This window comes from Carya illinoinensis, chromosome 8, assembly GCF_018687715.1.
Source record: "Carya illinoinensis cultivar Pawnee chromosome 8, C.illinoinensisPawnee_v1, whole genome shotgun sequence".
NCBI lineage: Eukaryota > Viridiplantae > Streptophyta > Magnoliopsida > Fagales > Juglandaceae > Carya > Carya illinoinensis.
The window spans coordinates 23,747,355-23,774,509 of record NC_056759.1 but is presented as its reverse complement, the minus strand read 5'-3'; the positions used below and the strand labels follow the sequence as shown (position 1 = coordinate 23,774,509).

Genomic DNA, 27,155 nt, shown 5'->3' with positions numbered 1-27,155 from the left:
ATTTGCATTTATTGGCTTTTTGTTCATATCTTCATCTTGCATGGTAATACTCTTCCTGCACTTTCTGTTGCACATCTCTGGAGAAGTTCCCTCATTTCTAATTTTGTCTCTAGATTTTTGAAGTGGGTGACATAGTGCTATTGGATGAGACTATAGATGTCGGAGCAACAAATCGTCGCCAACTTGCTGCTCTATATTGTGGTGCTACTGTAGGATATGAGGTACATGAGGATCTCATCATACTCGGCTTGGTTATTAACATTTGAATATATGAAGTTGTGATTGTCAATAGCTATGTGGAAAAACCAAAGTCTACTTTAGCTCAATATAAGTCTTTCTTTGGTTCGGCAAGAGCGAAAGAGAGAAAGGGCAAAGAGATAGTGAGAGATCGTGGACAATGTGTGTGCGCACATGATTAAACTTGGACCTGTTTCAAACATCCAAATGAGAGAGAGAGAGAGAGAGAGAGAGAGAGAGAGAGAGAGTTACCAAAAGGCTGACAGGGAGAAGAAGAGACAGTAGCACAAACACAAGGGCCCATGGATTTTTCCGTTTCAATGATATATATATATATATATATATAGAGAGAGAGAGAGAGAGAGAGAGAGAGAGAGAGAGAGAGATTTCGTGGGTTGCTTAGGAGACATCAACCTAACAAGGAACAACAACGTGAAATAGTAGAAGCAACCGGATGTCGAAAACTCAACTAAGAAAAACCAAATTCAACTCTCTAAGAACCAAATAACTAGGAGTGTAAGAAAAAAAAAAAAAAAAAAAAAAAAAAACTGAAAAACTGAAAAACCGGTTGAGCCGAATTGGACTGAACCGCTGCGTTTGGTCCAATTTGTATGCGGTCCAGTGCAATACATGTTTAAACTGAACCAGACCAATATATATTTATAATTTTTTATATGATGTATTATATGTTATAACATGAAATTCTAATTTTATTATTTAAGTCTATTAATCTTATAATTTTAATATAACATTTGATATAATATATAAATTTTAATATTATAATATAATATAAAATTTTAATCTTAAACATAAACATTAATAGTAAGTTATTAATATAAAGTTACTTTTGATATATATATATATAATACATTTTTGGCATAATCAATTATAATATATATATTTTTTAAATACATTTTTACACATTTGATCATATATACTCATATAAAAAGTCTAGAGCCTATATAGATTACAGTTCTTCTACATACAACGGGGATGTGAAATCGCTGGGGAACTGGCTAATGTTAGCAGATACATTATTAAAAAACAAAAAAATTAAACGGACGAATGAAAGAAAACCAGAACAGATAAAAGAGGAAGAAAAAATAAAGAAAACCAAAACAACCAGATATGAGATTTTGTCTTTCCTCCATTGCATTTCATTTATGCTTTTTTATTTTTATTATTTTTTCTCTATGTGAAAAAACAGATATGAGATTTTGTTACATCTTTGTATCGAAAATGATTGTGAAAATCGTTATAGCAACAATGGGTGAAAAACCATATCTAAGATTTTGTCTTTCCACCATCTTTCTTCTTTGTCACATTTTCTTTTCCTCATTTTTGAGTGCAAGACCAAATTTGAGATTTTGTGCTTCCATCTTTTTAGCAAAAATGATAGTGAAAAATCATTTATAGCAAAAATGGGTGGAAACCCAGATTTGAGATTTTCTCTTTTCTTCATCTTTCTTTTTCGTTGCATTTCTTCTTCCCATGATTCCATAGAATACCTGAAGCAAGATTCCTGATAGCATTCCCAATTGAGAGAAAAGAACCAAAATGTATTAATTCTTTGAATAAGCTAAAAACCAATGTTTCTTTATGGTTCTCATATTTCGTTTTACTTGATTGGAAGTGCAACTAAACCATGCAGGGAGCTCTGGAATGACCGAAAGAAATGGGGGGCTTCGTGAGGCAGTGACTTCGTGGAGAAGACGATAGGGGCTCCATGGGGATGGAGAAGACGAAGACAAAGGCTCCTGTCTTCGTGGGGATGGAGGCCACTAGCCACTTCAGTCTCAGCTTGGCTATCAAATTCATTTCTAATTTGCCACGGCGGATGCGAAGCCTTGGGGGTTCTCCTGGTCGGTTGTGAGTAGAAAAATCGAAAAAATTGAAAAAATCAGAAAAATCCGACTGGACTGGACAGAAATCGAAAAAATCGAAAGTTTCGGTTTTGGTAATGAATCCGTCCAATATTGATTTTTAAATTTTTAAAATCGGTGTATATCGTTTTAATTCTAAAAATGTATAAAATTGGACTGAATCGAATGGGTTACACCCCTACATATAACATAAACAAGAAACAAAAGAATAAAAATCCAAACTCGATCGGGCAGAATGAGGTCATACTATAGAAATAAAATATAGATAAGAGCATCGAGGGACACAACCATACTTACACACAATGACACAATGGATCAAAAATAAACAAAAATCACTGTTATTAACTGATATCAAATATCTGATAAATACCAAAAATGTTTCAATTTATCAAAAAAAAAAATTCATATAACCACTGCCTAAGTTTTCTTAAAAGCAATGAAAAAATAAATAAATAAATAAATTCAGAACTTCCAGCCGTAACTGCCATCTGCCCACGCTGTGTCTGAGATTTCTCATTTAGGCTTTGGCTTGTCATTTTCCTTCATGCCATATTCTGATTTCTTATTTCTGGTTTCTATGGTGAATTGAATGGTGAATTAGGGACAATATCTCTGTTGAAGAAGTTATTGATTTTGGAGCATAACGCAATATATTCTGGTTTCCAAACTCAAAGATGGTGAAAATGGGAGCGAGAGCTGGAGACGATGAAGATGAGTAATAGTGCTTCTGCCTCTGCTTATCTCATCTGATCTGCTTGTGCTTTTCGTTCTCCTGGAAATACTGACTGGGTACAGCTCCTAAATCTTTGAACTCTCTTCTTTTCTACTTCTCGAATCATTTGATTCTTGATTATCGTCGTGTATGGCATCTTTCATTCCATTCTTCAAGTACTTACTATCTCCGTAGTGTAGCTACCAACTCTTCCACCAGAGTTCGAGAATATGGGGAAAGCCCCAATCAGTTGTTAAAATATGTAAGAGATCAATGCAAAACTGGGACCTTCAAGAATCTTGACGGTGCCTTGGGCTTATTTGATCGAATGGTCCGCATGCACCCTTTGCCTTCTGTTGTGTCTTTTAATCAATTGCTGACATCAATTGCAAGAGCGAAGAATCACTCAACTGTGATCACATTGGTAAAACAAATAGACTTCTTAGAAATTGCTCCTAATATTAATACTCTCAATATTTTGGTTAATTGCTTCTGCCATCTTAACCGTTTGAATTTCGGGTTCTCTGTTTTGACAAAAATTTTGAAACATGGTTTTCAACCTAACTATGCGTCTATAAGCACTCTTGTCAAGGGGCTCTGTCTCCAGGGTAAAATTTCTGAAGCGGTGAATTTGGCTGATGAAATGGAGAAGAAGGGATTTAAACCTGATGAATTTACTTATGCGACCATAATTAACGCTCTGTGTAAAGTAGGTGAAACTGATCTGGCCATTAACTCACTTAGGAAGATGGAAGATGCAATTGTGTACTTAATGCAGCATCGTATAATACAATCATTTGCAGTCTGTGCAAGGATGGATTGTTGACTGATGCCTTGAAGCTTTTTTCCACAATGACAAGTAAAGGCATTCAGCCAAACCTTTTTACTTACAATCCCTTAATTCAGGGCCTATGCAATTTTGGCAATTGGAAAGATGCTACTAAATTAGTGATTGAGGTGGAAGAAATGAATATCAAGCCAAATGTGCGCACTTTCAATATATTGGTGGATGCGCTTCTAAAAGAGGGGAAGATGACGGAGGCAAAAGAAGCTCTTGATATGATGACTGAGAAAGGCATAGAGCCAGATGTAGTCACGCACAACTCTTTCATTGATTGTTATTGTCCGCAAAACAAAATGGATGAGGCAGTCAAAACATTTAATATGATGGTTAGGAGGGGTTGTTCTCCTAATGTTATTAGCTATAACACATTAATCAATGGATATTGTAAAACTAAGAGAATTGTTGAGGCAATAAATCTCTTTCATGAAATGTTAGACAAGAGAATGATTCCCAATGCTGTCACTTACAACACTCTTATGGGTGGGTTTTGCCGAGTGGGGAGACCTCTGGCTGTGTTAGAGCTACTCCATGAGATGCAAGCTTGTGCAGAACATCCTGATCTCCAAACTTATACCATTTTGTTAGATGGTTTTTTTAAGAACATATATTTTGTGGAGGCAATGGCATTGTTTCGAGAGATGGTAGACAAAAAGTTGGACCTTGATATTATGATTTACAACATCTTGATTGATGCTATGTGTGATGCGGGAAAACTTGTGACTGCAAAAGAACTCTTTTGTAGTCTTTGTACCAAAGGGTTGCAACCTAATGCTTGCACTTACACTATAATGTTCAAAGGACTATGCAAAGAGGGACTAATTAATGAAGCCTGCAAGCTGCTTGAGAAAATGGATGGGAATGGTTGCTTGCCTGACAATGTCTCATATAACACAATTATCCAATGATTACTGCAACATGATGAGACATCAAGGGCAGTAGAATATATTGGCATAATGGTTGACAAGGGTTTCTCTGCAGATGAAACAACTGCGACCATGGTGATTGACTTGTTGTGTGCTAATAAAGTTGATAAGACAATTCAAGAGGGGTTTGAGAAGCTTTTGTAAAAGGCTTTCTGGGTTTTCAATGCCAAGAACATCTATATACTTCAACGCTTCACTAGCTGATCTAAAGGAAATGTTTATTTACTTTAAGTGAGTTTTAAATCTCTCATTTTTATGGGCAAGATTGATCAGTCCTCCGCCCCTATTATCTTTCATTCCAATTTTTGACCAATGGAAAGTACTTGCAGCGGAAATTAGACTCTGGGATTTTGGTGGTTATATCTCCGTTGTTTTCTGATGTGAATGTTTTTAAATTTTCCCTGATGATATTATGTTTGTGAGTAGTATGTTGGAAATATTGTCTAATAGAAATATTTATTATGCTGAAGTGTACTGCATTAACCTCTATGATAAGGTGCAGTAAGTACCTTACTCATTTTTAAAGCTGGGTGCCCTTGTATCATAAACTTGCTGTAACTTTTTGTATATTCGACTGTGAACCAATCAAGACTAGTGTCCATTGAATAGATTATCAACTTAAGGAAGTTGCTGATAACGGGATATGCTTTTTTGTTCATGGGCTAGATTGTAAGCAATTTAGTTGCAGTCAGGCACAAAGGTAGCCGCTTTATGATCATGAAATCCTCTACTTTACGAACATCAGAGATGCTAACTATTATAATTTATAACAAAAGTAAGATATCATGGACATTTGCTAATCTGATCTTGAGTTGGTGCAAAAGGTAGTGCTTACTAGTTATACCACTGTGTTTACAATCAGAATGGACAATCCAACTGTAATCAGCCTATGTTACTGTCTATCCCAAACCTTCTCATTGCCTTTGGCTTTGGTCATAACCCAGCATGAATTTTTTTGAATGGTCTGATCCTCATGATTTCTGATTCTGACCTGTTTACACATAATGCTCTTCTTCAGTGTCACCAATGATGCTTGAACCTTGATTTATCTGATTGTCAATAGGCTAGCATTTTCCATAAGAAGGCCACAATACCATTTAATTCTGTATCACACAGCCATCAGCATTTAGAGTAAAGTACATATAAGTTAGTTTGGCGCTTCTGATTGTTCCATGCTTCCATCCCTCCCATTTAGATAGAGCTCCATATGTACTGCATGGTTCTTTTTACTTTTGTGTACATATAGGTTGCTAGATTTTCAAAATTTGTAAGTGAAGATGCTGAAATGTTGTTATCGAGCCCTCCCAACTTATGTCTCAAATGTATTCTGTAACTATTTTTGAATTTACTGTCAGTTTAACTGAATTTTGACCGCAGGAAGTGTGTAGTCATCCACCCTGCTGGGCAATGCCAGGTGTGCAACAGGATTAAATAATATAATTCAGTAGTGTTCTTTATTGAGTAATTATTGTATTTCTAAGCACCAAGTATATTTGCTACAAGCCATTCTTATTCTTGTACAAGCTGGTATGTTGGCCTTTTACTTTTTCCTTTCTTCTATGTCGTTGCTTCTGCCCATTTATGTTTCTTATTTTTCAAGGCTTGTCTTGTTTGTATTGCCAAAAATGGTGGTTGTAATTACAAGATTAAATTAGACAATGGTATTTTGAAACTTGTGACTGCAAAAAAAACTTGTGACTGCAAAAGAGTTACAATAATGATCAAAGGACTATGCAAATAGTGAATAAGAGATGAAGCCTGGGAGCTGCTTGAGAAAATGGAAAAGGACTATGCAACCCTTGTGGTTGACTTCTTGTCAGGGAAGAAAGTTGATAAGACAATTCAAGAGTGGTTTGAGAAGCTTTTGTGAAAGGCTTCCTAAGTTTCAATACTGAGGAAAACTTTATGGTTCAATGCTTTTGTGAAAGGCTTCCTAAGCTTTTTGCTATAATGGATGTAATTCTTTCAAATTCAATGGAATTTAAGATCATTAGTATTACCATTTGCTCCAGTATCAGTTGGCATTGTTAATACTAATATTATTGTTAATATTTTTTTTTTTTCTAAATATTGTGTTCATTTGATACTAGTAGTATTATCTTGGCCTATCATTGCAAGCATGATTTTGTTTTTGACCTCTAAAATGTTTGCAAATTTCAATGTAGATTTCTCTTGAACTTATGAATGTGGATTTCTATTGTTGCTTATTATGGTTTCTACTTTCTCTGTAGTTTTATAAAGCCTTAAAATGAATGAAATGTAGCTTAGCTTGTGGTGTGTTATAAAGTGTTAGAAAGTTCTATATTTTGCACACAAAAGTTCCATATTTGCCCTTAATATAATAAACACTTATACTATGCTTATTGGCTGCAGTGCATTTTTGGAAGTAAGAGGAAAAAGAAGAGCCATGCGGCCGCGGCAGCTCAAGTGCAAGTTCACATGCACGCGGGACCAACATTAGTGGAAACACACAAACAGAAGCATTTTTACGGAATCAAAACAGGTGGCCGTTGAAAAGAATTGTTGAGGCTTATTCCTTAGGCTTATGCGGGATCCCATGGAATAAATAAAAGAGACCACATGGGAGACCAAGTGGACGCATGAAAGCACATTGGATATATTAAAAAAGAAACAATGGTTGCTTTTGAATTTTTCTCTATTGGAGCATGGGCACGCATTTACGCATTTCTTCAATGAGTTATGGGTTCAGTGGATGCCAAGGGACGTGGCTGACAGGAGAAGGAGAGGATGCATGCACTTGAGGGCTGGGGGAAAGGGACTTGCGGCAGACCTGCTCAAGAAATAGAGGCCAGACTTTTCACTGGAAGTGATATACGGACGAGAGAGGGAATCCCGTTACGGAGAGGGAAGCAGTTTTTTTTTTTTTTTTTTTTTTTGTTCTCCCTCTCAGTGAAGAACAGAGAGAGGTTTATTTTTCATTTTTATCTTTGAATAGCAACGTTGATTTCCTTAGTATTTTTGTTTGTTTTTACACTGAGTATGGAAGGCTAATTTTATAGCCTAAGCCGATAGAATAGCTTGAACTCTGGTTTTATGTAATGGAAATCACCTCTGTTCTTGTTCATTCTCATTTACTGTTATGTTGATGGATTTATATTAGAAATGGCTTGAGTCTCTTGCTCAAGATCTGTTGTTAACAAAAAGGCACATCAGATGCTTGAAAGAATGCAAGGATTCAATGCTAGCTTTAATTTCTATCTCCATTTATGCATTTCAGGAAAAAAAATAAATAAATAATAAAAAAAAAAGAACATGTTGAAAAACTTTGCAAGTGAACTCCCAAAGTCATATCTCCGATTATAAATACCTTGGCTGGATTAATAATCGAGAAAACTAAAAGGGATTGAGATTGCAAGAATCACAACCAACTAAAGCTAGACGTGAAGCTTAGGTGTTCGTTTCTTTAACCAAATAATAATTTTCTACCACAAACTTTTTTTCCTTTCTTTTGTTTTTATTTTACATTTTACATTAGCAAACGCCATCGTAGAATGACACCTCTCATTTACAAATCACAAACCCCTTTATACCTTTGCACATAATCCATTTTACATTTTCTTTTCAAAAGTATTAAAAACACAAAAGCAATGTTTATAGCAATTCTCATTTGTTCATAGACCATTAACTTTATCTCACCAATACTCAACATAGATCCTTTGTCTTTGTGGAATATGATCTTGGACTCATCTTTGATACAACTTGACACTTCTACACTTGGAAGAACACATTTGGGGCAACATCAGTGTGAGTATTAACCTTGGATCTGTGTTGTTAATGTGGTTATTTTGATCTCTTTGATTGGTCTCTTGACAAGTATTTGTTTTTCCATAGTTATTCTAAATATACATGTTAATTCGGAATGAAGTGAAGATTAACAAGTCTATAAGTACACCTCGGATGAAACTTATAGTGAAAAGTGCCTATCACTTTCAAAGACAATTGCTGGTTCAATAAGATGGGGAATCCTTTCACTTGGGCATATATAGTGTAAAAAGTTTTGGAAGATGAAAGCTATGAATGCAGTTAAAGTGTTCCTTTGGGATAAACAATATAGCGGGTTTATCATCAGGTTGGATTTTGCATAAGGTTAACGAGATTTGGCAGTGTGTGGGGCTTTCATATGAAGGATATGACGACTAATTTGCAACACTACTCACTGCAATTGAGGCAGGCGATTCGCTTGAAACCAAATCAATATTTATGAAAAGTAGGGAGTTAAATGTCTTTCTTGGACAATCACCTACGACGTTAAGATAGGTAGTTCGAGTCGAGGGAAGACTAAAGGGAGGGCATTATGAAGCCGTCCTCGTAGAGGGAGTTTCTAGTTGGGGAGGTGTGTTTTGTTCCCATTTAGGCTTGGTGTATTTTGGATAGATTTTTAATTTTCACAGGCTTATTGGTCATTAGGGGCACTCTAGTAACGATGGTTGAAAGGGTTGAATATATTTCAGGAAATGCCTAGCCTCTCAAACTGGCCTTTATGTTATATAAGGCTTATAATTATTGACAAGCTGGTATCTATATTTCAGTTTGGAATTCGTATACCACTACAAACTGAACATTATGAATAAGCCTCCAAGGAGTTGAATATGGGTGAATCTAAGGTTGAGTTTCGTACTGAATAATGATTCCGATTCCTCTACTCTCGGTTGAATTTGCATCAGAGCATTATAACAGTGCTCACCTTGTCAGTCATAAATTTACTTCAGGTTTGAAATCGGCAACGATCACTGGGGAGTAGGCGTGATGAATCATCACTGGTCGTGATAAAGATTTGGAATTCACATCATTATCTGTTGAACGTCACCTTATGGCACCCCAAGTTTTCTGCAACATCTACAAACTTCTGGACAAATTCTACCATTTCATCATTAACCCAACTTCGATTGGATAAGTTATTTTCAAATTTCTTCCTGTCTTTACCATATGTATCCTTGAATTCTCTACGACTTTGCAGCAGCCTTTTGAAGTACGGAATCGGAAAGTCCTGAAATAAATAACGGCTAGTTTGTGAAACTTATTATTCAGTATGAGAAATCGGACACACGAGACCCAAAAAGGAGTCTCAATTTGTCCGCGTAATGGAGCTAAAGAATCAAATATAAGTAAAAAAGAGAACAAATTACTTATAAATAAAACTCTTAAGAGTAATTTTATATGGGCCTGTTTGGGGTTGCATTAGGAATCTTTTATTCGAATTCCCCACTTTGTCTACATCACACGAATTGCTGATATGTTATTTTTTTTTTTTTTTCCCTTTCTACAAGCTAAAGCCAATTCTTTTTTAATTAGTTTCCACTCACCTCGCGAGTAATTCTACATACAATTATAAAGTGCGTAAACCTCACGTAATTGCTTTGAAAAAGATGGAGATCTACTATTAAAATTTTTTTTTATGTGGGTCCCATGTTTTATTCACTTTTTTCAAAATGATTATATAGCGGTTGCACAATTCACAGTTATAAATATATTTTTTCAAAAAATAATAAAGCTAGCCGTTTCAGTTTGTAACCTTCTCAATTTTCTAGAATCTTGGAAGAAGATTATTTACGGCGCATGATGGGATCTGGAGATCAACTACCAACGTATAGTATTTTGAAAAAAAAAAAATGGCTTTAAGAAGTCAGTAGGGGGGCGTAAGAAAAGGAGTAAGAAAAGAGAAAAAAAATTAGAAGCTATCTTTTTGTCTATTTGTCGTACGTAAAGTGAGAGCTTTCCATACAATAAAGAGGTGTTATTTTTAGAGGAGTTTTGAGCTCAATAATTTGTACAGAGTTTATTCAAACTATAAAACGATCAGTTGAGTTGTTGTATTTTAGAGAAGACAAGTTAAAAGGAGATTTGTTGTACCGGTTCAATTGAAACTTTACATACTGTAGAGGGCTTGAATCTCCTTAAAGAGAGCGAGATTTTCATTCCTTAGTCCAAGCTAGTTTCATTTGAATTTTTCATTTCATTGTAACTTTTATTTTATTACAGTATATTTCACTAAAACTTTTAAGAAGATTCAAATGGAGCTTACAAACGACAAATCCATGGAAAACGTTGGAGATCTCGACATGCCATTCCGTTTCAGGAGCCCATTTCAAGACATGATCGAAAGTGCAAGGTGCTCTTCTATCCAAGCCTTCTCAACGTCTTTTCTATCTAAGCCTTCTCAACATCTCCTACGTTCTCACTACAAAGAATCCAAACAAGTTCACTACCAAGAGCATGACTGAAACACAAGTCAAAGCTCATGAAAAAAAGATTAAGAAATATACAAAAGATGAGTATAACTGTCGATGTTACCTTTTAAATTGTCTTACGGATCAATTTTATGATTTCTACAATACCACTTACTCCTCTGCAAAGAAAATTTGGAAAGCCTTACAAAATAAATATGATACGGAAGAAGCTGGAGCAAAGAAATATGCGGCAAGTCACTTCTTTCGATGTCAAATGGTAGTTGGAAAGTCCGTCACAAAACAAGCCCAAGATTTTTAAATGGTTGTAGCAGAAGTTCAATAAGAAAGCATCAAGATTGGAGACAATCTAATTGTTTGTGGCATCATTGACAAGCTACCATCTTCATGGAGGGAGTTTCAAAAGTCGATGTGCCACAAACAAAAGGAGACGTCTTTAGAGACCTAATTACGTGTATTTGGATAGAAGAGGAAGCTAGAGACCAAGATGCGTTGATGGTTCAAAATGGAAATGAGACTTCCATGACGAAGGCAAATTTAATTTTTGAAAATGGTGGCTTTCCCAAAGTTCAGATTTCACAAGATAGTCGTTTGAAGCCGCAAAGAAAAAAATTCAAAAAACTTAGTAGACCTCACAATAAAGGTTTTTCTAACCAAAAGGATAAAAACTCAGGACCCTCTTCACAAAATTAAGCTTGTTTTATCTATGGCAAAAGTGGGCAATCATTACATACATTAACATGGTTCAGTTTGTTGAAGGGTGGTGGGCAGATTCTAGTACCAATAGGCACGTCTGCTATGATAAAAATTGGTTCAAAAAGTATAATCCCTTTGAAGAAGAGAAATCTATTATGCTTGGTGATTCAAGCAAAATCAAGGTTCTTGAGAGTGGTGAGGTCGAGCTGAAATTCACCTCTGGAGGTATATTGATGCTCAAAGATGTGCTCTATACACCATATATGAGAAAGAATTTGAGGTCAAGCTTTCTACTCAACAAAACTGGTTTCAAGCAAACTATGGAATTTAATCAATATGTTATTACTAAAAATGGAGTTTTTGTGGGCATTGGCTATATTTGTGATTGAGTGTTTAAATTGAACGTTGATAATAAAGCATCAAATGTTTCTGTTTATATTCTTTTTTCTTTAACTTTTTGGCATGTGTGTTTATGTCATATTAATAGTAGATATGTTGCAATCATAAGTAGTTTAGGATTAATTTCCAAACTGAAAAAGGATTTTCAAAAATGTGAAATTTATAGTCAAACAATAATTACAAAACGGCCTCATAAAAGTGTTGAGAAAAAACCAAATTATTAGATTTAATTCATACCGATCTTTGTGAATTTGAAGGAATTTTAACTCGTAGAGGAAATATATATTTTATTACTTTTATTGATAATTTTTCAAAATACACATGTTTATTTATTAAAAAATAAAAGTGATGCTTTTGAAAAGTTCAAAAAATTCCTTCATGAAATTGAAAATCAATTTGGTAGAAAGATAAAAAGATTTAGAAGTGATAGAGGTTGAGAGAATGATTCAAATGAGTTTAATTATTTTATTTAGTCAATGAGAATTATTTATGAAACTACTGCACCATATTCACCTGGTTCTAACAGTGTAGCTGAAAGGAAAAATAGAACATTAATTGAATTGACAAATGCCATACTTATTAATTCAGGTGCTCCCTCAAGTTTTTGGGGTGAAGTAATTTTGACTGTTTGTCATATTTTAAATAGGGTGCCTTATACAAACTAGACATTTGACATTTGAACTATCATTTGTGTCTTTCTTGGATATGCAAAAAATAGCATAGCCTACAAAGTTTTTGATATTGAAAATAAAGTAATTTTTGAATCAGGTGATGTGATTTTTCATGAAGAAAAATTTCATTTTAAATCCAAAAATAGTGGGGATCAAGAAGTTAGACATATATATATATATATATATATATATATATATATATATATATATATATATCTGAAGCTAGTTCTTCTACTCCTCTAGAAAATGAAGAAAATTTTGAATTAAGGAGTAAGAGAGCTAGAATTGAAAAATATTTTGGTCCCGAATATTCTATTTATAATATTGAGGAAAATTGAAATACTTTGCAAAAAGTTTTAACATTACCCAATTCTGTGTTTTGGAAAGAGGCTGTAAATGATAAGATGGATTCACTAATTTCTAATAAAACTTGGAAATTAGTTGAGTTACCACTGGGTTGCAAAACCGTAGGGTGTAAATGAGTCCTTAGAAAAAAATTTTGACAGGATGGAACTATTGAAAAATTCAAAGCTAGTCTTGTCGCAAAAGGTTAATTTTAAACAAAAAGTTTATTTTTATTTTTTCGACACCTTTTCTCTGGTTACCAGAATAACATCTATTAGATTATTGATTGTTGTTGTAGCATTCTATAATTTAAAAATTTATCAAATGGATGTTAAAACAATCTTTTTGAATGGGGACCTAGATGTGTAAGTTAACAAAATCCCTATATGGCTTAAAACATGCCCCTTAACAATGGCATGAGAAATTTGACTCTTGCATGATTGAGAATGGCTATAAGTCAAATAAAATTGATAAATGCATTATTGTAAATCTTGGGATAATTTACATATTATTATTAGCCTATATGTGAATGATTTATTGATATTTAGTTCTAATTTGAATGTTATAGATAAAACAAAAAGCATGCTTAGTAATCATTTTGATATGAAAAATCTTAGCGAGGCTAATTTTATTTTGGGTATGAAAATTACCAAAATATGTGATGGTAATTTTCTTGATCAATCTCATTATGAAGAAAAATTATTAAAGAAATATAATTATGCTATATGCAAGCATGTTGTTATTCCTTTTAATCCTAGTGTTAATTTATTTTCTATTGAAGATGATGATGATATGATTAATCGGATGGAATATGCTAGCATGATTGGTAGTTTACATTATGCAACTGATTGTACTAGACCTGACATTGATTATGCAGTAAGAGTACTTAGTAGATTTACTACTAAGCCAAAAAGAGACAATTGGTATGGAATGAATCAAATAATGAAATATTTATCCAGTACAAAGCATTATGGTTTGCTTTATAAAAAGTATCTTGGTGTACTCGAAGGCTTTAGTGATGTTGATTGGACTACCTTGTCAAGTGATTCTCTTTCAACTATTGGCCATATTTTTATCTTGGGTGGTGGTGCTATATGTTGGAAGTCTAAAAAATAAACTATTATTGTTAACTCAACTATGGAAGTTGAGCGTATAACTTTGGCTTCAGCGAGTAAGGAAGCAAACTGGTTAAGAGATTTATTACATGAGATTTCCTTATGGGAAAAACTATGGGTGTAACTGTTCCGGTTTTTGACAAAATTTAGGACCAAACCAGTATGCACTGGTTTTGCATTTTTTTTAAAACCAATTACGTACCGGTTACCCCCCTAAACCGGCACTCCAGTTTTACCGATTTCTGGTCCGGTTCGATCCGATTTTTCAGTTTTAATGTACTATATGACTATAATGATATAATATAATGATATATTATATTATAATATATAGTGATATAGTATTAGTATAACTATTAATATAATAAACAAAATGATATAAGATTTTAAATTTTAATATTATATTAATTAGTAATTTATCATATAATACAAAACTATTTTATATATAGTTATATATTATATATAAATATTATATACAATAGAAAAATTAAAATATATATATATAAACCGGTGCGGTTCAGTCTGTCCGGTTTTAGAAAAAAGAAATCAGAATCGGACCTATTTTGACCAGTTTTAAGAAAAATAAAACCGGTACAAGACCTAACCAAACTTAGGACCAGACCGATCCCACCGGTTTGGTCCAGTCCGGTCCGGTTTACTGGTTTTTTGTTACACCCTTAGGAAAAACCAGTTCCACCTATTTTAATTCATTGTGATAATACTGCTAGAATTGGTAAAGTACAAAAACATTATTATAACGGTAAATCCAAATCCCTAAGAAGAATATACAATACTGTGAGATTTGATTTGAGTAGTAGTGTCATTAACGTTGATTATGTTAAATCTTGAGTTAATCTAGTATATCCACTAACCAAGGCATTGACAAGAGAAGGGGTCTGGAATACATCGAGAGGAATAGGACTAAAGTCCATATAGTCATGACCCACATATGAGGAGACCCAACCCAGAAATCAGAGATCTTGAGAACTGGATTCAATGGTAAGAACGAATTATTTGGTGGTCATAAGAAATGTACTATTTACTTTATTTGTGAGTTTTTCCATTCATATGGTGTAAGTGCATTCATTATATATGATTGAGAGGATAAGTTGTTTTTTTAAATACTCTTAATGAAAATCTATAGCTCTTATATATGAGAAGGGTGTCAAAGCTACATGAGTACTCTTGACAAATTTCACTTTTGTGAGGGTGGAAGAAGGGCTGCTCTCTATGAGAATTGGAGTTATTCTCAAATACATTCATGAAATCGGGAATAGCACAAGACCGTAATATGCTGGCTAATAAAGCTCATGTCAACACCTTGACTATTTTATGTGAGCCGTAATTTTTTATTTCCCTTTAGAAGTTATAGTTCAAGTCTGAGATTACTACTAACTCTGGAGTAAAAATTATTGTTTTGTTAAGTGAGGGTTCAATATAGAGCATACCTTCATGATGCATAATAATCCTTCTTTATCTGGAAGTATCTCTCTTTTTTTATTTTTTATTTTTATTAAAAAAATAGTAGGGGAATGTTGATATTTTTTAATAGATTCTTTTTTTTTAGTAAAAATTTTATAGATGACGTTGGATTTTTCAAATCTGTTGAGGTCGGATTATTCGGATTTTATTTATTTATTTATTTATTTATTTTTGAGGTAGTTTTAAAGCAAATCTTTTCGAAGTGTAGAGTAATCTTGTGGAAAATTCAAAGTTAGTTTTAACGTATGAAAAAAAAAACAAAAAAAACAAACAAATCAAGCTAGCCGTTTGTAACCTTTTCAGTTTTCTAAAATCTAAGAGGAAGATCATTTACAGCACATGATGGGATATGGAGATCAACTGCCAACGTTATAACGTATAGTATTTTGTTAAAAAAAGGGCTTTAAGAAGTCAGTAGGGAGCGTACGAAAAGCACTAAGTGCATGTTTGGGGACTTGGGATTGTGGTGGAAAATATTGTTTTTAACTTAAGATTTATAGCTTAAAACTTAATACGTTAAGCTGTACTATTAAAAATCTATTTATTGTTTAGAATCTGTATGTCTAAAACACTTTCAAAGATATTAGATTTGTTTGGAAATAAATTAAAAAATCACTTTTTGAGATAGAAATGAAATAAAAGGGCATATACTTGATACAAATCAAATATTATGATAAAATAATAACAAAAATAGTGTAATAAATTTTTCAATAATTATAATAAAAAAGAAAATCTCTTCAACGATGCATAAGTGATAGGAGAAAAATGAAAAATATTGATAGACAAAATCTTGAGTAGATTAAACAAAAAAAATATAGATGGACAAAGTTATCATTATATTAAAATGATGAGGATCATTTTGGAATGTACATAGCACAGTAAAATATGGACTACTTTTCCTAAAATGCTTTTGAAAAAAAGCATCACTTTGATGCTTTTGTTGAAACGTAGTTTTCTGCTTTTTCATGGTTTAGAAGTACTTTAATATAAAACTATCAAACAGATAAATTTTATTATTTAAGCACTTTAGACCATTCTACCGCACTTTTTAAATATCTCACCACAATCCCAAATAGACCCTAAGAAAAGAGAAAAATAAATAAATTAGAAGATATCTTTTTGTCTATTGTTGCACTTAAAGTGAGAGCTTTCCACACAATAGAGATGTATTATTTTTAGATGAGTTTTGGGCTCAATAACTTGTATAGAGTTTATTCAAGTTATACAACGATCAGTTGAGCTGTTATATCTTAGATGAGACAATTTAGGAGGATATCTACTGCACTGGTTCAATTGAAATTTTACATACTGAAGAGGACTTGAATATCTTTAAAGAGAGTGAGATTTTCGTGCCTCAGTCCAAGCTGGTTCCATTGAATTTTTCATTTTATTGTAATTTTTTAATTTATTATATTGTATTTCACTAACACAATGATATAATCTCTTCAAATTCACCATAGAAATCAGAAATCAGAATATGGTACGTAGGAAAATGACAAGCCAAAGCAGAAATGAGAAATCAGACAAAGCGTGGGCAGATGGCAGTGACGGCCGGAAGTTCATCCAAGCACGATGAATATATCATTTTGAGTGGTGTTAGGGACACTGAAGATTCCACACCTTTTGTCTACTGAATACTATAAATAATTTTGTTACTTTTGTTTGCATATTTTTTAAACATTTTTTAAATCAATTTAAACATTTTTAAAAATAAAAAAAATCACAAAATCATTAAAAAAAATATTTTCTTAATCATTAAGTAAAAACACATTTTAAAAAAATTAAATTCGACATAAAATAGGTATACACTTTTTCGATAGATCTATCACTTCTTGTAACATTTTTTATGAAAGCTTTTAAGAATCTTTTTTTTTTTTTAATCATAGCTTTTAAGAAAACTTAGGCTGTGGTTATATGAATTTATTTTTGATAAATTGAAATATTTTTTATATTTATAAGATGTTTGATATCCGTTAATAAACATTGATTTTTGGTTCATTTTTGGGCCATTGTGTCATTGTGTGTAATTATATAGTTGTCACTCACTACTCTGTTCTATGTTTGGTTCCTACAGTATGATCTCTTTCCTGCTTGACCGAGTCTAGGTTTTAATTATTTCGTTTCTCATTCGTGTTATTTGTAGGGGTGTAACCGGTTTGGTTTGATCCGGTTTTGTATACTTTTTAGAATCAAATCGGTATACATAAGTTTTGAAAATTTAAGAATCGATATTGGACCAATTCATAATCAAAACTAAAACTTCTGATTTTTCTGATTTTGGTTTGGTCCGATAGGATTTTTCTGGTTTTATAGATTATTTATATTAGTAATAATATGATGGTTCGATATACTAAATTATTATTTTATTTATATTATATTACAAGTACATTATTTTACAATAATCAGTACTGCACCGGACTGCTTACAAATTGGATCAAACTCACCAGTTCGGTCTAGTCCAGTCCAGTTCAGTTCAATTGGTTTTATAGTTTTTTTTTTTTTTTTACATCCTTGGTTATTTGGTTCTTAGAGTGTTGAATTTGGTTTTTTTTTGTTTAGTTTTCTACATCGAAAAATTCTACTCATTATCCTTATACACCATAAATCGCACTTTTTTATTTTTTTATTTTTTTTCTCTTACCTAATGTGTGGTATATGGATGATGAGTAGAAGAATTCAATTAATTTAAGAAGACTAAAACCAAAAAATAAATTTAAAAATAAAAATAACTGTGGTATGTGAGAATGATGAGTAGCAAAACTCTTCTACATCTAGTTGCTTTTACTATTTGGAGGTGTGAATCTTGTCAAGATGATAAGATGTTTTCATTGACTGTTGGGAGTGGTGGAGGCTAGAGTCTTTAGTCCCATTTCCTCGGTTGACAAATCTCTTACTTCTTTTACGTTGTTGTTCCTCATTAGGCTGATGTCTTCTACGCACCCCATGAAAATTTTCTCTCTGCCCTCTACACACACACACTCTCTCTCTCTCTCTGAAATGGAAAAATTCGCAAGCCCTTGTGTTTGTGCTGCTATCTCTTCCTCTTGCCGCCGGCCTTTCAATAAGTCTCTCTCTCTCTCTCTCTCTCTCTCTCTCTCTCTCTCATTTGGATGTTTGAAACGGGCCCAAGTTTAGTCACGTGTGCACGCGCATACACGCACATTCTGTCCATGATCTCTCTCTATCTCTCTACCCTTTCTCCCTTTCTCTCTTGTTAAACTAAAGAAAGACCTACATTGAGCTAAAGTAGACTTTGGTTTTTTCACATGCTAGATAATTTTCATAAGGGCTAGATCTACAAAACCTTTGAATTTTTGCCGTTATTTCTCTCTCATTGCTAACCTTTTGGTGAGTGTCTCTTTCTCCCATTTGGATGTTTGAAACAAGCCCAAATTTAATTCTTAAAATAGTTTGAAAAAATTGAAACCAAACATGCAAAAACTAGAAACATCTAGTTAAAAAATAAATTAAAAATTAAAAATAAAAAAATAAAAAAAAATAAAACCTCCTTTTACCCTTGAAAATTTCTAAAATTCAAGTTTAATTACTTTTTTTGTATTATCTTGTCAAAAAATCTTTTATCTTATATTTTCTCATCTCAATCACTTAATGATATCATTTTAAGTGATTTTATAAATTAGCTATATAAATAGATAGTCAATTAAAATTTGTTGTATTTGGCATTGAAAATTAAAAAGTCGAAGATGAAACAATAGCATTTAACTTGAATCACTTCTGCACAAACTACCTTAAAATGAAGATTTATTCATTCACGAGGTAAATACTAAATTTCAAAGTCACTCATGCATCTAATGGCTATTGATTATAAGATGAGAAATGCTAAATTGACACTAATTTATCACATTAGAGCTAATGAAAAATTCCATATTGGGATGTCACATTAGAAAAATTAGAAAAACAAAAGAAACAATTAATAAATGAGAAAACATACCATAAAAAGCTAAAATCAAACAAGAAAGCTTAATAAGTTAAAATTTAAAAACATCTGAAATTAGAAATAAAAAGACATACGAATTGAAATTCGGAATATAAATAAGTTAGAAAATTAACTCAAAACACTTGGGGCATGTTTGGGGCTGTATTAGGAGTCTTAAAAAGTGTTTAAATAGTCTTGAAAACTTTTTAATAGTAAAATTAGGTTGTTTGTGTTATATATTAAAATAATTTTTAATCTCAAATAAGTTAAAAAGTACATTTTTTCCTCAAACATGTTTTTTTGTATAATACAGAATGTAACTCAAGTTTTAAAAAGACTATCAATGAGCAAAAATATCTATACAATTTTAAGATAATTATAACTTTCAAACTTGTAAAGATATTATCGCAATGTTTAAGAAAATTAAATAATCGTCATTTTTATTTCAGAAATTACTTTTTTAATTTGTTTCTAAATAAATGTAATACGTTTTAAAGTACTTTAAACGTATGATTACTAAATAATAAATAACTTTCTAATAATATAACTTTGTACTTAAACTATAAACTATAACTCTTAAAGTTATAAGCAATATTTCTTACCGCAATTACAAACACACACTTAATTAAATTTAAAAAATTGAAACTATTAAATATTAAGAAGCTTTTGATTTTATGGGTTTCTTTTGACTTTTTAAAGTTTAACTAGTCTTTTGAATTTTTTTTTTTTTTTTTTTTGGTAAGGAGCTTTACGAATATTTTGTTATTTAGGTTATTAGGATTTTTATGTTTTTTTTTTTTCCAGTTGTAAAGATTAATTTATTTTCTCATTTAATTATTTAATTATAGTCATATAAAATTGGAAAGTGTATTTTTATTTTCGTAATTAATCTAACAGATATTTCTAAAATTTTTGACTCTGTACTTTATGTTTTTCTCATGTGATTCTTTTTAACGTAACAAATGATGTCATGTTAATATTTTTCGTTAAACCATAAATAGATGAATGGAGGGACAACGTCAAATGTTTTATTTATTTTAAATGTATTTTAAGCTGTAACATACGGATCAAAAAATATAATATAATATAATATAATAATAAATATAAAAAATGGGCAATAAAATAATTCTGGTTTATTTATTTTATTTTATATTATTATTTTTTTTAGAGATAAATGTAGTTAAATCATCATTTTAAATTTGTTCTCATTTTAAAACTATCATTGATTGAGGTCCTTGACAGAGTCTCAATCACTTCCAGTACTATCTTAAATAAATTGCTAAAGTGTGTCTGGAAATTTCGAACTCTTTTATCGGTTGATCACTAACTGAGTACAAATCGAACTCGTTGTTGCCCTTTGTCTCACTCTCGTTGTCGCACGGTTCTATTTATATTAGTAACGAGTTATGAAGTGAGATTCTAGAATTAACGCTACAAAGTAAGTAACTTGATCATAAAATTAGGATTAGCACTCATCAGCTATTTAGATAGATTATTATTAAAGTCAATTCTTCATAGGCCAATGTTTATATACCACGCATATTATGATATTTACAAGCATGTCATTCATCAAAATACATGATCATTTTATGTACCACTACACAAATTGCTGACACATTATTTTCATTTCTTTTTTTTTTTCTTTTTTCCTTTTTGAAAGCTAAAGCGAATTCTTTCTTTTTATTCAAAAAACAACAAAGAAGCATGAGGAAAAGCTCCCACCTCCCTCTGGGGAGATATTCTTTTTTGATTCTAGAGAGATGTGAGAGCTTCTATCTCTAAGATTATAGAGTTTGTTTTCCAACCCCTCAAGTTGGTTTTATATCCGGGTTTCTTGTATTCCTTCATTATTTATTGATTGCTTTGAGAACTGATGTTTATATTCATACTTACTTATGCCTTTGTGCAAAAGCATAAAGAAGGCTTTTTCAGATATAGAAGGTTATACTCATTTTTCTCTCAGTTAATTGCATTTAAGTTCCAAATATCCCTTGAAGATTTGAATTGTAAGTCATCCTTACGTATGTTTGACATGTGCCTTTTTCAGGATGGGCTCAATGATCTATGGTTGGTTTGAACTATAGATGTATGGTGTTACTGTTAGTTGTAAATTGATGGTTCGGACAGTAAGTGTTACTGGATGTGTATAGTAATGGATGTTAAATTTTCTGATTTGTGAGAGGAATACTCTTGTGAGAATGGTAAATGTAAAAATATAACTTATTTTCTAGAACCAATTTTCTAGAACCATACTCTTCTGACCATAAGTATTACTTATTTTCTTACATGTAAAAATGGATAGTTTTAGCCGCCCAGAAAAGAAATGCATGCCCAGCAAATCCATTCATGCTAATTAGCAAGCCTCTCCCCCAAAAATAATGCCTAATTTAATAACCAAATATGTAAAATTTTCTTGCACAAAATTTTCTGATTTAACAAATTCTGTTGTAAATTCTGCACAAAAGCATGCCTAATTTAACAAAATATAATCAGGTAAGCATAATATTGAAAGCCATCAAATCTGAAAAATGATTAAAGGGAGGACATAATCTATACACCAACAGATTATACAAAGTTCATCCCCTTCCATTCACAACAAACAATCATCTATACAATACGGAGTTTGAGACTCTTTTCCCACAACACGCCAAATATTCACAACCAAAACAATGGTACAAACTCCCCAACAACCAAAAAATTTAACAATGGTACAAACTCCCTTAATATTTCACAACCAAAACAATGGTACAAACTCCCCAGCAAAAAAATCATGACCAAACCAATACTGGCACACATCTTCCATATAAGGACACAGCAAGCTTGCATTCACGTCTTCAGTTAGACATGATCAGTACCAGAACATCTCTGTAAACAACACAATATAATCAACAGTTAATAATTACACTGAGTAATTCAATAGTAATTGACCTAAACAAATAAAATCATATTTTGTAATTAGAATTTTGACAACCTCATAACTCCTCATTGCCCCATAGTGTTGGCTGTGTGACAGAACTACATTGGGTTCCACGTGCAGGCATAACTACTCTCATAGTTTCCTCAAAATAGCATGGTCATACATTCATACTCATATATAAATTGATTTATAATTTTTAAGCGAGCTTCATTGATAATAATGACAAAAACATAAAGTTCTAGAGAATAATATTACAAACTTGGAATCTATCTTACTGGGAAAATGAAGCAAGCAAGGTGATATCATGAGAAGGGAAATGCAATTCCTCCTCACTTGCTAAAATCTTTCTAAACATATCATAACTCTCTTGACAAAATCCATTCTCGGCAAACCCACAAATCATCGAATTCCAAGAAACTAGATACCTCTTAGGCATACATTCAAGCACTTTCACTGCTTCCCAAACAAACGCACAAACTGTCAACAATGGAAAGGGGAAATAGTGCAGAAATACAATAGTGCAGAAAATTTTAGATATAACAGATTACAAGATGGCAATATGATGCACAAAAGAGATTTAGAACTTGATAAGAGTTTAATTCATTTTTTCACTAAACAGATCAGAAGAGGGAGTGAGGCACATGGTTAGCAGCAAGATAAAATTATGACAAGGTTAGTAACTAAACTCTTCTACAATCTCTCCTTCCCTATTGCAAGTAATGCCTGCAATTATAAAAAGAATGAAACTACAATGCAAGTCAAGAAGAATGTTATGAAGCACTAACACAATACTTAGTGAAAAGAAGCCTGTTCTCGAACTAGAAAAATCAATACCGCCATTGTACTATGGCATACAAGTCTGACAGGCACACAAATTGAACCAAGAGATATGTATTCATTTCTAGCATACCCACGTCCATGGCATTCCACAAAAAATGCATCATAACATTAAAAAAACACAGTAGTTTTCAGAAAATGCATCATCACATTAAAAAAACACCCAAAAATAATGCAAAATATACCATAAAATCCATATCAAATCAGAAAATCAGTGTCCAAACAACACCCAAAAACCAGGAATCAATGCTAAGAAATCGTGCTACTACTGCCTAAAAAAATAGTAAAATAAAAACAAGAGTAAATCTAGGGTACGACAGAAGCAAGCTCACCAGGGAGGAGTGGCGCATGGTGGATGGCTTCCGACAGAATGTAGGGGGACTTCCGACCGAATGCAGCGGAGGGGGGATTAAATATGCAGGAGAATGCAGCTTGGGGGAAGAGGAGGAAGGGGGGGGGGGGGGGGGGGGGGGGGGGGGGGGGGGGGGGGGGGGGGCGTTTGAAGATGTGGGGGAGTGGGAATTCCAATAGAAAGAAAGAATTCTCTGTAGCTTTCGACAAGAAAGAAAAAAATAAAACTAAATAACATGTCAGCAATTCATGCAGTGTAGACAACAACATGGGGGAGGTTGGGTCGACTTTCTCTTGAAAGAATTACATCCATTATAGGAAATAGCTCCTACTAACCCAGCTCACCTTGACTTTGGAAATAGAGGCGGATGACTGATCAATCTTGCCCATAAAAATCAGAGATATAAAATTCACTTGAAGTAAATAAACATTCCCTATAGATCAGCTAGTGAAGCGTTGAAGTATATAGATGTTCTTGGCATTGAAAACCAAGAAAGCCTTTTACAAAAGCTTCTCAAACCACTCTCGAATTGCCTTATCAACTTTATTAGCACACAACAAGTTAATCACCATGGTCGTAGTTTTTGCATTTGCAGAGAAACCCTTGTCAACCATTATTTCAATATATTTTACTGCCCTTGATGTCTCACCATGTTTCAGCAATCCTTGGATAATTGTGTTATACGAGAAATTGTCAGGCAAGCAACCATTCCCATCCATTTTCTCAAGCAGCTCACAGGCTTCATTTATTAGTCCCTCTTTGCATAGTCCTTTGAACATTATATTGTAAGTGTGAGCATTAGGTTGCAACCCTTTGGTAGAAAGACTACAAAAGAATTCTTTTGCAGTCACAAGTTTTCCCGCATCACACATAGCATCAATCAAGATGTTGTAAATCACAATATCAATGTCCAACTTTTTGTGTACCATCTCTCGAAACAATGCCATTGCCTCCACAAAATGTCTCTTCTTACGTCTCTTCTTAAAAAGACCATCTAACAAAATGGCATAAGTTTGGAGAATAGGATGTTCTCCACAAGCTTGCATCTTATGGAGTAGCTCTAACGCAGCCAAAGGTCTCCCCACTCGGCAAAACCCACCTATAAGAGTGTTGTAAGTGACAACATTGGGAATCATTCCCTTGTCTAACATTTCATGAAAGAGATTTATTGCCTCGGCAATTCTCTTACTTTTACAATATCCATTGATTAATGTGCTATAGCTAATAACATTAGGAGAACAACCCCTCCTAACCATCATATTAAATGTTTCGACTGCCTCGTCCATTTTGTTTTGCTGACAATAACAATCAATGAAAGAGTTGTGCGTGACTACATCTGGCCCGATGCCTTTCTTAGTCATCATATCAAAAGCTTCTTTTGCCTCCGTCATCTTCCCCTCTTTTAGAAGCGCAGCCACCAATATATTGAAAGAATGCACATTTGGCATGATATTCCTTTCTTCCATCTCAGTCACTAATTTAGCAGCCTCTTTCCAATGGCCAAAATTGCATAGGCCCTGAATTAAGGGATTGTAAGTAAAATGGTCTGGCTGAATGCCTTTACCCGTCATTGTGGAAAAAAGTTTCAAGGCTTCAGTCAACAATCCGTCCTTGCACAAACTGCAAATGATTGTATTATACGATGCTGCATCAAGTACAAAATTTGCATCTTCCATCTTCCTAAGCGAGTTAATGGCCAGATCAGTTTCACCTACCTTACACATAGCGTTAATTATGGTCGAATAGGTAAATCCATCAGGTTTATATCCCTTCTCCCCCATTTCATCAGCCAAATTAACCGCTTCAGCAATTTTACCCTGGAGACAGAGCCCCTTGACAAGAGTGCTTATAGACACAGAGTTGGGTTGAAAACCAAGTTTCAAAATTTTTGCGAAAACAGAGAACCCGAAATCCACACGGTTAAGATGGCAGAAGCAATTAACCAAAATATTGAGAGTATGAAGATCAGCAATTTCTAACAAGTCTATTTGTTTTACCAATGTGATCACAGTTGAGTGATGCTTCGCTCTTGCAATTGATGTCAGCAATTGATTAAAAGACACAACAGAAGGCAAAGGGTGCATGCGGACCATTCGATCAAATAAGCCCAAGGCAGCGTCAAGATTCTTGAAGGTACCAGTTCTGCATTGATCTCTTACATATTTCAATAACTGTTTGGGGCTTTCCCCATATTCTCGAACTCTGGTGCAAGAGTTGGTAGCTACACTACGGAGATAGTAAGTATTTGAAGAATGGAATGAAAAATGCCATATACGACGATAATCAAGAATCAAATGATTAGAGAAGAAGAAAAGAAGAGAGTTCAAAGATTTAGGAGCTGAACCCATTCAGTATTTCCAGGAGAACGAAAAGCACAAGCAGATCAGATGAGATAAGCAGAGGCAGAAGCACTATTACTCATCTTCATCGTCCCCGGCTCTGCCTCCCATTTTCACAATCTTTGAGTTTGGAGACCAGAATATTGTTAGGACACTGGCGGCTGAAGCCCTAGAAGGGTAGAAGAGATGCAGTAACGTGATGAAGTGAAGGGGGTTCTGTCTTACGAAGCGAACTGAAGTGAAGAAGAGGAGAAGTATAAACGACGTCGCTGGTCTTATGAAGCAGTGAATTTAGGGAAGTATTATGAAGCTGTGCGTTTTGGGCGTGCCCCTCCAGGCTTTTTTTTTTTTTTTTTTTTTAATTCAAATATTTTTTAAAAATTAAAAAATATACCAATACACTTAAAATTATTTTTTAAATCACTAAATAAAAAATAAATTTTTTTAACCAACAATCAACTAAAGCGGTCAAACATAGACTGCATAGAATTGACTAAAGCAGTCAAACATAGACTGCATGAAAGCTTTTTCCTTTTACCTAAAGAAAAATATAGTTGTAAGCACAATTATCTATTAATCTGTGCATTAATTTGATATGATTAGTCAAAAAATAAATTTTATTAAAAATAGTGTTAATTTAAATTTTAAATATTAATGAATCAATATTAGTATACAGATTAGTACGCGATTTTACTTGTACATAGCAAAAACTCTTTCCCTAATTCACCACACAATGTGTTGGTATTTTTTAATAGATTGTGTTTTTTAGTAAAAGTTTTATAGATGACGTTGGATTCTATAAATATGTTGAGGAAGGATTATGCTGATTTTAATTTTTTTTGTTGAGGAAGTTTTAAATCAAATCTTTTCGAAGTGTAGAGTAATCTTGTTGAAATATTCAAAGTTGGTTTTAAAGATGAAAAAAAAAAAAAAAGAACAAATCGATAGAGAGCTTTTCAAACAGTAAAGATTATTATTTTTAGAGAAGCTTTGGTCTCAATAATTTATGTAAAGTTTATTCGAGTTATACAATAATTAGTTGGACTATTATATTTTGGAGGAGACAATTCAATAGGAGATTTACTTCACCGGTTCAATTAAAAAGAAAATGTGTACAGATCGTTCTTTGATAGCCAATTTTACATATACCTTTATTATTACATTTGATGCATGGTTTGAATGAACTTCATGTTTCTAACACACACACACACATATATATATATTGAATGAATGAAAGATAACGAAAGGAAAGACTAAATAAAA

At 33.0% G+C, this 27,155-nt stretch overlaps 1 protein-coding gene, 1 long non-coding RNA gene and 1 pseudogene across 2 annotated transcripts; 1 reads left to right on the top strand and 2 right to left on the bottom strand.

The window, feature by feature from the left end:
* The first annotated feature begins 1,963 nt into the window (after nt 1–1,963).
* On the top strand, nt 1,964–6,993 carry LOC122274513 (annotated as a pseudogene).
* A 15,019-nt stretch (nt 6,994–22,012) lies between these two features.
* On the bottom strand, nt 22,013–23,691 carry LOC122318976. The gene is made up of 2 exons (XR_006244963.1): nt 23,534–23,691; nt 22,013–22,312 (listed from the first exon to the last, which is right to left on the bottom strand). It is a non-coding gene; the product is annotated as an uncharacterized LOC122318976 (long non-coding RNA).
* A 79-nt stretch (nt 23,692–23,770) lies between these two features.
* On the bottom strand, nt 23,771–26,143 carry LOC122318975 (putative pentatricopeptide repeat-containing protein At1g12700, mitochondrial). The gene has a single exon (XM_043136798.1). The coding sequence runs from the start codon at nt 25,899–25,901 to the stop codon at nt 24,054–24,056; it is 1,848 nt and encodes a 615-aa protein (XP_042992732.1). The 5' UTR covers nt 25,902–26,143; the 3' UTR covers nt 23,771–24,053.
* Between the last annotated feature and the right edge of the window lie 1,012 nt (nt 26,144–27,155).